General features: G+C 43.0%; 1 protein-coding gene across 6 annotated transcripts in view; it reads left to right on the top strand.

Annotated features, from left to right (window-relative positions):
• The window catches only part of grip1 (glutamate receptor interacting protein 1), a 55650-nt gene that overhangs the window by 12458 nt on the left and 30545 nt on the right, over nt 1–12647 (top strand). The window contains exon 1 of one of the 6 annotated variants that reach the window (XM_044108521.1): nt 1073–1336. The exons of 1 other annotated variant lie outside the window; for it this stretch is intronic. In XM_044108521.1, coding sequence (XP_043964456.1) covers nt 1201–1336 — 136 coding nt within the window. In that variant the 5' untranslated portion in view covers nt 1073–1200. Of the gene's footprint in view, nt 1–1072; nt 1337–11414; nt 11666–12647 lie in introns of those variants that run through there. 4 more of the 6 variants (XM_044108522.1, XM_044108523.1, XM_044108524.1 and 1 more) reach the window with 4 other exon arrangements.

Genomic DNA, 12647 nt, shown 5'->3' with positions numbered 1-12647 from the left:
ACAAATATTGATGAATATTGTTGGGTGATTTTATTTAGAGTATCATAATAAAGGGGTTGGAGTAAAAATTCAGGTTGCTCTTTTCAGTAGAGCTGAGCGATACGGCTAAAAAATAAAATATCAGATTTTTTTCATTCCAGATTTGATTTTTGATTTTAGTCGATTTCTTTTCTAAAACAGAATTTACAAAATATTTTCAAAAAGTGGCTTTTTATGTTAAATTTCTCATAATATTACAACTTTTTTCTGACTTTATTCTGGTGGTTTTGCGACTTTATTTGGAAATTGTATCCTGGCCTTAATATTCCACCATAAATTTAATCTTATTTCAAATGTAAAAAGAAGTAAAACAAGATGGCCACCGTAGGCGTGAAAAGAATCCTTATCCTCCAAAAGTCAAACATTTAATTAATTGATCCGATTGATTTATCGCCCTGCTTTTCAGATTTCTGAGTGACATTTTTAGTTGGTCTGTTGCATAAAATCTCCATGAAAAGCATGAAGTTTGTGATTTCTGTGACACGTTGTGGTGAAATGTTGGTCTATGATGGCAGAATCAGAAACTTCAGAGCGTTTTCCGGGGGATGCTGGTGTTGCTCTTTGGTCCGGTCGGACTGAGAAAACTGAGAAACGCTGAGCAGGTGTTGTTTCCACAAAGGTGGAAGACAGAAAACCAGTGGAGAAAAAAAAAAAAAACGCCGCCTCTTCCTCTCAGCGCGCAATTACAGACCATGCCGAGGAATCCAGAGCCTTCCCCTCCCCCCTGGAGTGTGAAGAGGAGGAGGAAGGTGGCAATCATGGATGAGAAGGAGGAAAGGATGACAAAGAAAGGGAGGAAGGAGCTAATGAAGGAGAGGAAGCACACAATGGAGAGCTGAGATGAAGGAGTGTTTTGTGTGTGTGAGGCGAGGTTTTTGATTGGCCAGGCCGCTGAAAGAAGACTGGAACAGAGGAGGAGAGGAAGGCTGCAGAGAATACAAAGAGCAAGTGTGTCAGAGAGAGTGTGTGTGAGGCGTCCAGAGGTGTGTGTGTGTGTGTGTGTGAGTGCAGCAGCAAGCAAAAAGCCAAGAGGAGGAGGAGGAAACCTGATCCCACTCTCTCTCCCCGTCTGCCTGTGTGGAGCTCGCTCATCGTCCTCAGCATCGCTGCTAGCTTAGCCCGGCCCGGTTTGGACCCGGTTTGGACCCGTGGCGCGCCGGGATGGAGCGGTTCCTGGCCCTGCTGCGCCTCCTGAGCCGGAGGCGGCGAGGGAGGCGGTACCGGGCGGACGACGACTACCAGGAAGGCTACGAAGACGTTTACTACTACACCAGCAAGTACAACACACACCTTCTGAGTGAGTGCTGCAGGCAGGGCAGCTTATCAACAGATTATCACTGCTGAAGGAGCTCCAAGCTGGGGCTGGAGTCCTCCTCAGAGGACGCCGGGGGATTGAAAGCGGCCCGGCTGGGCGCAGGGAGCAGGTGCACGCGAGGTTCCCTTCGATTTGACTTTAAAATGAGGTGAAAATAGGAGCGTGTGGCGGCTCCTCCATTATAGATGAAGGTCTTTTCTCAGTTACGGCACACACGCCCGCTCAGGTGTCCAGGTGGATTGTTGGTAATAACAAGGCAGGAAGTGTTTACAGGAGGAAGGAATGTGGGAAATTCACATAATTCCAGGTTTCTGTTGCAGTGAAATCCTGCTGAACATCAACAAGCGTTGCAGGAATCCTCTTCTTGGCTTTTATTTACGGATCAGACTTCTCCTGGTGGACATGATTTACCGTGATTAGTCTAATTCAGTAATCGATTAATCGTTAGCTGGAGTATACACTGTAAAAAATAAAATTTGCTGAATGAACAGCATGTTTTTCTTCCTGTCTACGAAAAATTAGTAGAAAAGTAGAAAACCTGCAGCTGCTGTGTATGTTCTTCATCTTAGAGCTAAAACGATTAATCGGATTAATCGTGATGATTTGATTATTGAAATAACTAATTTAGTAATTGATTAATCATGAACTGGTATTCTTTAGAAGTTAATGTTTATTGATCTTTGAGAAAAACTGGATAAAACTGGGTGTTGTTGGTTTATAAGAAAATAGTTTGAATCGTTACTTTAGAACAATTAAGAGCAAAAAGCTTCTTTGTAAAAAGCCATTTTAAGCAACGTGGGTTAAAAATTGAATATTTTGAAAACTTTTTAAAAAAAGAAATTTCAAATGAGAGAGAATATTTTTAAAGTGTTTTTAGTTTCAGTCATCCCTTCTGTGAGCTGGACGTCGCAGGATTTTGGTGTAATTATAACAATATAGTCAAAATATTAGCAGTAAAAAGATGCAACTTTATCAGAAGAAATCTTAAAATTATGTGAAAAAAGTTTTTTGTAAGAAAAATCTTCTGCAGCAACCGGCTCAGTTTGTCTGGTTCTTTCTTCAAAATACTCCAAAGTTCTGCTGCTGATAATAATTTGATGCTGATGTGTTAAAATATTAAGTGTTTCCTTATTTGTCAAACCAGCGTAAACTACTTTTATGTTGTTGTTTTTTTAGTTTTCATGAAGTTGCCACTTTATTCTCGTATTATTTTGACTCTGTTGTCAAACGGCTGTTGATGGAAATAAAACGATGTAGCCCGACCTTCATATTCAGTTCAAAGTGTAAAGTGTGCTTGTCAAACAAGATGGCCGCCCTGGGCAAGGAGTACGTTGGTGGAAAAAAAAATCCCAATTTTCCAAAAATTTAATCTTCAAAAACCGAAAATATGATTTATAGATAAAATCAGTTTAATGTTCAGCCCTAGAAGAATTTAATAAAAATATATTTTCCATCTCCAGACTTTCCAATCAATCAGGCCTGTTCCAATCTTTATTCTCTCATCTTTAATTTCAGTTTAAATTTGACAGTTTTCAGGTGTTTGCTTCATTAACAAACCAAACCGTTTTATTTCTCACTCGGCCGTGTCTGACAAAGCTGAGCTGTCTTTGTTCTTCCATCCGTCCCTGAATAAATTTACAAATCAGGCCTCTGTGGATCTGATGCCGTCAGATCAGACTGGATCTGTTGCTAAAAAGGTGGCAGGGCGTGGTGCTTTCAGCCTGATCCTGCAGGTTTTTCGCTGTTTTAGACTCTGGTTTACCCTCTGAGGCCAGCTTTGGATCTAAATATACCAAACAAATCAATCCATTGAAGTGACAACGTTCAGACTTGTTTCAGGCACCTGGGAGATCAAAAGAAGGCCATTTGCTTAAAGAACAACAGACAAAAGCAGCAATTAAGCCAAAACTGTTGAAAAAATATATAAATATTGCATTTAAAATACAAATAACCTTCTTTGTATGTAAATTTGTTCCTCTCATAACTCCTAAAGTGGCAGTTTAGCTTCACCTGGTTTAAAAAATCCTGTTTAAAATTTGAAGTCTGGCTCTCTCTCGCTCTTTCGCAGCCTGGATGAAACAGACATATTGGATATAACAGTTTGCTCGCGGTTATTTCTGAATACTTGTGACATATATGATATATGTCATTGTGGTGTCAGTGTTTGCAGTTCACAGGATTGGATGCTAATATTAATTTACCTGTTAGTGGCCCAGAATGCTGACGGTGAACAAAACGGGATTTATTGCACCTGTTATCATGTAGTCTTGATGAAAACTGTGAAGAGGTTGTAATGTAGTTACAGCTTCCACAGTTTGGTTCGTTCTGCTGATTTTTTATGCTCTGGAAATGTTGAAATATCGGAGAAATATTGTTAAAATCTAACGTTTCATCCCAATTTCTGGGCTTTAAAGGATGGGATTTTTTTTAAAAAGCACCAACATATTTGCCTCTAGATGACTAGAGAGGATATTTAGTGTTTGATTTCCTGCAGCTGGTTTTTGTGGGTGAACCCTGGTTTTCGTGGGGGAACCCTGGTTTTCGTGGGTGTACCCTGGTTTTCGTGGGAGAACCCTGGTTTTTGTGGTAGAACCCTGGTTTTCGTGGGTGAACCCTGGTTTTCGTGGGTGTACCCTGGTTTTCGTGGGAGAACCCTGGTTTTTGTGGGAGAACCCTGGTTTTTGTGGGAGAACCCTGGTTTTTGTGGGTGAACCCTGGTTTTTGTGGGTGAACCCTGGTTTTTGTGGGAGAACCCTGGTTTTTGTGGGTGAACCCTGGTTTTTGTGGGTGAACCCTGGTTTTCGTGGGGGAACCCTGGTTTTTGTGGGTGAACCCTGGTTTTCGTGGGGGAACCCTGGTTTTTGTGGGAGAACCCTGGTTTTTGTGGGAGAACCCTGGTTTTTGTGGGAGAACCCTGGTTTTTGTGGGTGAACCCTGGTTTTTGTGGGTGAACCCTGGTTTTCGTGGGTGAACCCTGGTTTTTGTGGGTGAACCCTGGTTTTCGTGGGAGAACCCTGGTTTTCGTGGGTGAACCCTGGTTTTTGTGGGAGAACCCTGGTTTTTGTGGGAGAACCCTGGTTTTTGTGGGAGAACCCTGGTTTTCGTGGGTGAACCCTGGTTTTTGTGGGAGAACCCTGGTTTTTGTGGGAGAACCCTGGTTTTCGTGGGGGAACCCTGGTTTTTGTGGGTGAACCCTGGTTTTCGTGGGGGAACCCTGGTTTTTGTGGGAGAACCCTGGTTTTCGTGGGTGAACCCTGGTTTTTGTGGGTGAACCCTGGTTTTTGTGGGGGAACCCTGGTTTTCGTGGGTGAATCCTGGTTTTTGTGGGTGAACCCTGGTTTTCGTGGGTGAACCCTGGTTTTCGTGGGGGAACCCTGGTTTTTGTGGGTGAACCCTGGTTCCCGTCGCCGTCTGCAAACCTTCAGAGAAACTAACTGAACTTTTCCAAACCGATTAACGATTCTGTTTGGCCACTTCTCGCTGGTTTTCCCCAAAGAAGACTCAACAAACAACTCTGAGTGCGAATTTAATCGCCTAAAACGTGACATCAGAGTGTGTTTACATGCTGAGATTTACTGCTGAACTTTGACCCTGCTTTGGGAATGTACAGTTTGTGTGTGTTTGTGCTGCAGAGCTGCCAAAAGGCATTTCTCGAAGCCATCGTCCGACTCAGGGTGTGTGTTGTGGTCATTGCAGCGTGTGATTGTATTTGAAAGCGATTTATGGCTGGTTGACTGACTGACCCGGAGACAAACACAGAAACTCTCCTCAGACCTGCTTCACTGGGTTTTTACTCACTGATTTAATGTGCGGCGGCTCTGCTAACCTGCTTTACCAACATTAACGAGACCATCAGAGATATCCGGGTTTTCTCCTCTTTTCCCCCTCAGGACTCATTTCTATTCAAAGAGGAGATGTGTTCATGTTCTAGGCCCATTTTGAAAAATCTAACCATTTCAATCATCGATGTAGTTTAATTGATCTTCTCCAATCGTCTCTGTGGATTCATCATTACTGTATGGATACATGAATCCGTTTCTCATAAATATTAGAAAACAAAATGCATGCAGACTAAGTGAGCAACGTCTCAGGTAGAAGTTGGGACCGATATAAATTCCTAAAAATTACTTTTTGGACACAAATGTAAATTTTATAACATTATAATCTATTATTTATCACAGGAGATAAAAACACCAATTTTCTGAAATGAGCAAAAACAAAGCAGTACAGGATTTACCAGAGTGGAGAAGCAGACATTTCTTTGCTCCTTGGTCCCACCACAGTTAACGGTCTAGACTTTGACTAGGCCTTTGGTCCCACCACAGTTAACGGTCTAGACTTTGACTAGGCCTTTGGTCCCACCACAGTTAACGGTCTAGACTTTGACTAGGCCTTTGGTCCCACCACAGTTAACGGTCTAGACTTTGACTAGGCCTTTGGTCCCACCACAGTTAACGGTCTAGACTTTGACTAGGCCTTTGGTCCCACCACAGTTAACGGTCTAGACTTTGACTAGGCCTTTGCAGACCCTTCATTCTTCTCTATTTACTCCCTGAAGCAATCAGACTGACTCATGTTTGACTATCAACCAGCAGCAAAAAATAAATATTTATTTTGCAAGCTTGAAGCTAACTGTGCAGCTCTGACCTAAATATTTAGTTAGAAAGGTAATATTTAGCCTCAAGCTAAATATTTAGTTAGCTAGCAAAATTTTAGTTTGATTCTAATGATTTAGTTCCAACCTAAATATTTAGCATCAATCTAATTAAAAGTGGCCTTTATAATTGAACAAATTGTAACCGTGTGGCTTTGGGAAATCAAGTCCATTTTTCCTCTTATTTCAGACTAAATAACCCAAAATATTTTTTGACTGTAACTTTACAAACGGCGCCCCCTACATCTTTACTTATTATACAATATTAATAAATATTGTCTTGAACGTTTTCACATTTCAAAATGTTACACCAACAAACTGCAGCGTGTTTTATTGGGACTTTATGTGATGGAGCAACATAAAAAATCATAAATATGAAATGAGGGATAAATCTTTGCAGTTTGTGGTGCAACAAAATGTCAGACTGTGAACTTCTCAGATTAAATGTTTCTCCCTCAGATCTGTTGATGATGAGCAGCTTTCTAATATTTTTAGCAGTCATTGTCACCTGTCTCACCTTCCCTCTCCGACCGCTCTGTGATCTCATTATGTGCAGAAATATTATGGTGCATACATTAACACACAGGGAAAGTGACGGTTGGATGATCCAGAGCGGTGCAGCTCACAGCCGTCATGTGTGATGCGAAGGCTGCTGACATAGAAATCGTGCTAATTAATGCCTCCAATCGGCGCTCGGTTAACATCTCTGCGTCCAACGTGACGGAGATGAAAGATCAGGAAGCTCTGCTGCGTCTGATTGTTCCTGTTTGGAGGAAACAAATCTGTTAAAAGCAGGAACATCTTTGTTTTTATCCCTTCCTGGCTGCCATTAGCAGACCCACCATGAAGTGTTCGCCTACATGTTTTTTACCATGTGTGAATGTGTTAGACTCCCCTCGGCTCCGCCGGCTCCAAGGCCCACGTCCTCCACTCGTCCGTCAGCTGCCGCTGGCGCCGAGCCGCTCCGTCCGGAGGCGGCGTTCTTCTCCTGATTATCTTCACAGCCCATGAACACGCGAGCGAGCGGCGGAAAGTAGAGCAGAAATCGGCGCAATTAATTAATCTGCAGGCCTCTCAGGATTCACTGCACTTTCCCCTCATTATTTGGATTTGATGTTTAATTAGTTCTTTTAAATTAAAGAACAACTTCCTCATTTTCCCCCTCTGATTCCCTGCAGACAGTTGCCAGTTCATTAGGTACATCTGGCTCTGAGTGATGCAACAAACCCGGCGCTTTCCATACTTCTAATGCTCAGGACTTCCTGCTGGTTTCTGTTCTTGCTGCTGTTTTATTCTCTTAATCTGCAGCTTCATATTTTACTCACATGGCTGGAAAAATTGGTCAATGTGGCAATTTGAATAATTTCTTTTTAGTTTGAGCAAAACGAACTCTTTGAAACAACTTTCTCTATACTCTGTGTTGAAACTCTGGGACTGCTGAAACTCCACATCACATCTTTAGTCCGCTTTAAGCCAACGTCCAGTTCATTTGTTGAAGTGCAAATGCTAATCGGCTCAAAAATGTGAACTCTGGTCCGCCTTCAAACCTCGGTCACTGTTTGGTTAAAGTGAACTCTGGTGCGATTTCAATGTCAACGCCAAGACCACTCCAAAAGCAGGAAGTGGAGAACAGTGCAAAGCATTCTGGGTAAATACAACCAAAGCAAACTAGCTAGCGTTAGCAAAAGAAATGACTTGTGGTTTTTAATGAAAGACAAAAGAGAAGTCCTACAACTGCTAAAATTAGATGGCACTCAATTTTTATTTACATTTCATGAGAAGGAAGTAGAGCTCAGTGTTTCCTTCAGTGGTTCTTGGTGCAGCGCCCCCACAGGCGAGGAGGGGAACTGGTTGCTCAACGGATTTGGTTGGTTTGACTCAGTGTAGTGTGAAAGAGAAGGGACTAGCTAAAGCTAGTTGTCTTTTGCTTTTTTAGTTACCTTCATTCCGTACGGCACAGGTCGGTCGGTGCGGTTTGGTCCGCTGTATTCAGGAGAGCGTTTCCACCGCCAGCTGGACCCACAGTCGATTTAGACATCAATACATATTTCTCGTGTGTCGTCACACTTCTGTGAGCTTCGTATTTGATACTTTAAGCTGCACTTTCCTACCAAGATGGCGGTCAAGTTTGTGGACTCAGAGGGATTCAAAACTTGGACCTTTTTGCTTTAGGACAACAATGCAACCAACTTGGATTCTTTGTCAAGTTTTTTAAAATTCTTACTCCACCTGGAAAAGCCGGATACAGAGTTCTGGTTCTGGTCTGATTCAGTGTGTCGTGGCTTTGTCCCATCTGGTCCGCCTCTCACATGAGCCGGTCTGTCGGACTCAGACTATTCTCTCTAATTAAGGGGTAGCACTCTTCTTCTTCTTCTTCCCGTCACAGCAGCGGTGTTATTAACACCCAGTTTATGTGCGCACAGAGAAGATGTCATGGTGACTCAAAACCTCGTGTTCACACACACAGACACGCACGCATGCGCGCGCACAGACACATGCACACTCGCGCGCACACACGCACGCACACACACACACACACACACACACACACCGATTTTGTTGTTTTGCCAGCAGCTGTGATGATAACCTGGAATGTGTGTGTGTGTGTGTGTGTGTGTGTGAGCTCTGCTTTCATCTGTAAAATCACTCTTTGTACGTCGCGGGGTCGCTCTCGCCCCTCAATTATTCATCGGCCTGTTTCCATGGTAACCGCTGCGGCCGCATGCGCGTGTGTTCGGCAGCAGCGGGACGGGCTTCATCAGCTCGCGACGGTGTATTATTACATGCGAGGTGCGTTTAGGGACGTCCGTAAACTTGGTCACTCTGCAGCAGAACCTTTCTGCGCTGGGACCGGTTGGTTTGCATCGATGCTGAATCTGGTTCTGTTTTATTTTGGTTCTACTTCCTGTAACTTTTGTCCTGGTTCTGATTCTTCCGATTTTGAAAACTTTCCCCAGTTTCTCGATTCTGCTGGATCCACCTTCTGATTTATGATACAACAAGTTCTGTTTGTTAGCTGGTTCTGGTTCGTTAGCTGGTTCTGGTTCATTAGCTGGTTCTGTTCGTTAGCTGGTTCTGGTTCGTTAGCTGGTTCTGGTTCATTAGCTGGTTCTGTTCGTTAGCTGGTTCTGGTTCGTTAGCTGGTTCTGGTTCGTTAGCTGGTTCTGCCCCAGTTTGTTGGATTTTAACAGATTTATTTCATTTTATCCTGTTTGAATTCTTTGGACCTTTCAGAACCAGTGTTATAGATAACAGTTGGTTCTGTTTTTAGTCTCTCGAGGAACACTGTGATCCATGTAGTTCTGGTTCTTTTGGTTCAGAATCCTAGAGTCCAGTTCTATCTAGGTTCTGGTTCTGATGGGTTTATGGATCTCAGCTGGTTCTTCTTCATTTCTGATGTTCTCTTAATGGTTTTACTGGTACTGATCCAAGATGCATTCGATGGTTCTTCTGAGTCCAGTTCTGTCTGGATTTATCTGATCTGCTCAGCTGGTTCTGAGTTGTTGGGTTTAGCTTGGATTGAAGGTTTCAGAACCATTGTCAGGTAGGATGGGTTCTGTTTGGTTTGGACCTCCACTGAACCCAGATGTTTCTTATTTTTGGTCATTTGTTGGGTTCGAAGTGTTCTGGTTCTGTTTCGAACTGCTCTGGGATCTTTTCTGGCTTATTATTTGATTTGGGTCTGGGTTCAGTCTGGTTCTGAATCAGCTCTGGTCTTTCCTGAATCTGCTGGTTCTGAAACTCCCCAGTGGTTCTAATCTAACTGGTTCTGGTTTCTGTTGGGTTTTATTGATTTAAACTGGTTGTGAATGGTTTGGGTTCTTTTATATTGTTTCCTCTTGGTACTGGTTCTGGTTCTGGTTCTGGCGTTAGATTATTTAGGGTTTCTGGTTTCGGTTCTGACTGATTTGGGTCTTTGCTTTGATGAATCTGTTTCTCGCAGGTTCTGGTTTTAAATATTTTCTAAATTAATCTGGTTGGTTCTGCTCATTCCGAACCATTTGTCTGGTTCTGGCTGGATCTTTCAGAACTTTTGTCAGACCCGTTTCTGACTGGTTTGATGGTTAATCGGATAGAACTTCCTGTGGTTCTGGTTTTGGATTCATGTCTTTATTTCCTCCACATTTCTCTGGTTCTTGGGGTGTTACACTTCCGCCATCTTTGATTCTGTTCGGTTCTGGTACCTTTAAATTCTGGTTCTGTTCCTTATGTTCCAGTTCTGAACGGGTTCGGTATTTTCTCCAGAATCTCATTCTTTAAGCTGTAATCTCTCTGTCCTTTTTCAGCTGGTTCTGATTTTATGTTGCTCTTTCTGTTTTGTGATTTATTTTTTCTGATTTTTAGAGCCAAATACTGAGAATAAATATTACTGGAAGTTATAAAAAGAAGAAGAAAAGTAAAAAGTTTGGTTTAAAGACAAACTGTAGATCTGTAGCTTCAAGCTGCGGTGCTGTCGTATCACCATCAGGAGGCGCAACAGTCTCAAGGTGAATCTGATGGTAAATCTGACCAGCAGGGGGCAGCAGACATCAGATTCTGAGACATAAGAAGTCTTTGTTGGACTGAGGATGATGATGCTGGTGGGGAGACACGGACTGAGGAAGGCTCACAGAGAGGGAGAGAGTCAGAGCGGTTATAGTAAAATATCACAGATTATACCTTTAATACACAATGACTGACGTTAATCTGCTGTAATCTGCTGCTGGAACACTGACCTACATGTCTGACCACTACCTACTGCAGGACACGCCCCCTTATCAGCTGCCGGCCAATCACATGGCACACTACGCAGGAGCTGAGCGCTGATTGGTCCTCACAGGTCAGGATTTAAACAGCTGCAGCCTCCAGAACCGGACTGTTTAATTAGTCTGGGTCAATTTAATAATTGATTTTATCGGATTTGTTGTTAATAATGCTGCTCATTTTGACTGTTTAATCTGTTTCTGCTGGTGTGTCGTCTCTCTTTTCATTTTGTGGTTAAATTTAACACGGAACAAATACTTATTATTCTAATAAATATTAATTAAGCAGAAAATCAGTTATTTTCTCCTGAGGGTTCAGAGGCATTCAAAGTAAAAATATATTTTTTTATAAAAATATATAATAAACTAAAATATAAATTCTTAAAAATTGAATTAAAAATAACAAAAGTAAAACATTTATCACAGAACCTGTTTTGGTTTGTAACAAAAACAGTAAATTTGATCCATCCATCCATCCGTCCATCCAGATGCTCAGTCCAGTGGTGAGATACAGCAGCCTCCCTCCTCCTCTTCCTCCTCTTCATCCTCCAGTCTGCGCAGACTCTTCCTCCCCCTCCCCCTCTCCTCCCTCTCTTCCCCTCTGGCTGATTTTTTTTTATTTTTTATCTGAGAGCTTCACATCTGCAGCGCTCTCCGCCTCCCTCTCCCGCCTTCGATGACAGTTTCGGTTTGAGGAGCTCCTTCGTCTCTCAGCCGCTCGCAGAGGAAGAGGAGCAAAGGAGGAGGAGGAGGAAGAGTAGTATTTCCCATTTTTCCTGTCTTTCTTTCCCGTTCTTCATCGGCGGCTGCTGCACCTGCATGGCGCTCGGGGGGGAGGCGACGCTTGGCTCGGCTTCACTATGATCGCCGTGTCGTTTAAGTGTCGCTGCCAGATCCTGCGTAGGGTGAACAAAGGTAGAGACAGCGTGTGTGCGTGTGTGTGTGTGTGTGTGTGTGTGTGTGTGTGTTAGCATGCAACATACATGCTGTATGTTGGTCGTGTGTCTCTGGCGGCAAACTGCTGACATTGAGCATGAAGAGAGGAGAAGGGGTTATTGGGCATTACAACCAGCTGTGTGTGTGTGTGTGTGTGTGTGTGTGCGCGTGTGTGTGTGTGCTAAACGATCTCCTGATGGATCCATCCAGTTGATGGCTGCAGGTTGCTGCGGCTCCGGGCAGCGTCCTACTATCAGGATCTAATATTCATGTGTGAACAGGAAGCAGGCAGGCGATGGCTGCTCATCTGTTTGTTTCTGATCAGATTCTCCGTCTGGTTTGAAGCTTCAGGTGTTTCTTGGCTGCTTCTTTTTTTTTTTGCTTTTCATCGCTGTGACACAACTTTCAGGGCGAAACTGTGAGCTTGAGCTGCTTTCTCTCCTGTCAGAAAGAGTTTGTGTCTCGCTGAAATATTATTCTCAGAGATTAAAGTCAAACTTCTCGTACTCGACTCTTCAGGTCCACCTCCAAGCCTCGATTCTTACACTAACTGTGTTCAGTACGCTTGAATTAAATTCTAGTTTGTTTGCCTAAAAAGTCCGGTTCTTTTGGGGAAGTGTTTATGCGCAGTTGATGTTTGGTCCACTAACAAACCTAGGATGTTTTCATACCTGGTAGTCCGGTAGACTCTGTTTGATTGGGACTGAAACTGCAACATTTTTTACATTTTCAGCTGCTGTGATTCTCTTTCACACCAACCAAATTAAATGAACAACCTGTTCCCCTCCTCGCCTGTGGGGGCGCTGCACCAAGAACAACTGAAGGAAACGACATGAAAACCTATAAGGATGACACTGAGCTCAACTTTCTTCCCAAAATCTAAACAAAAAAGGAGTGTCGTCAGATTTTAGGGCTTGGAGAGTTTTTCTTTTGTAAAAACGTACGTCACATTTTTCTTGCT

The sequence above is a fragment of the Gambusia affinis genome, linkage group LG23 (genome assembly GCF_019740435.1).
Source record: "Gambusia affinis linkage group LG23, SWU_Gaff_1.0, whole genome shotgun sequence".
Classification (NCBI taxonomy): domain Eukaryota; kingdom Metazoa; phylum Chordata; class Actinopteri; order Cyprinodontiformes; family Poeciliidae; genus Gambusia; species Gambusia affinis.
The sequence above is the reverse complement of the archived record's forward strand: the minus strand, read 5'-3'. Positions and strand labels throughout refer to the sequence as shown.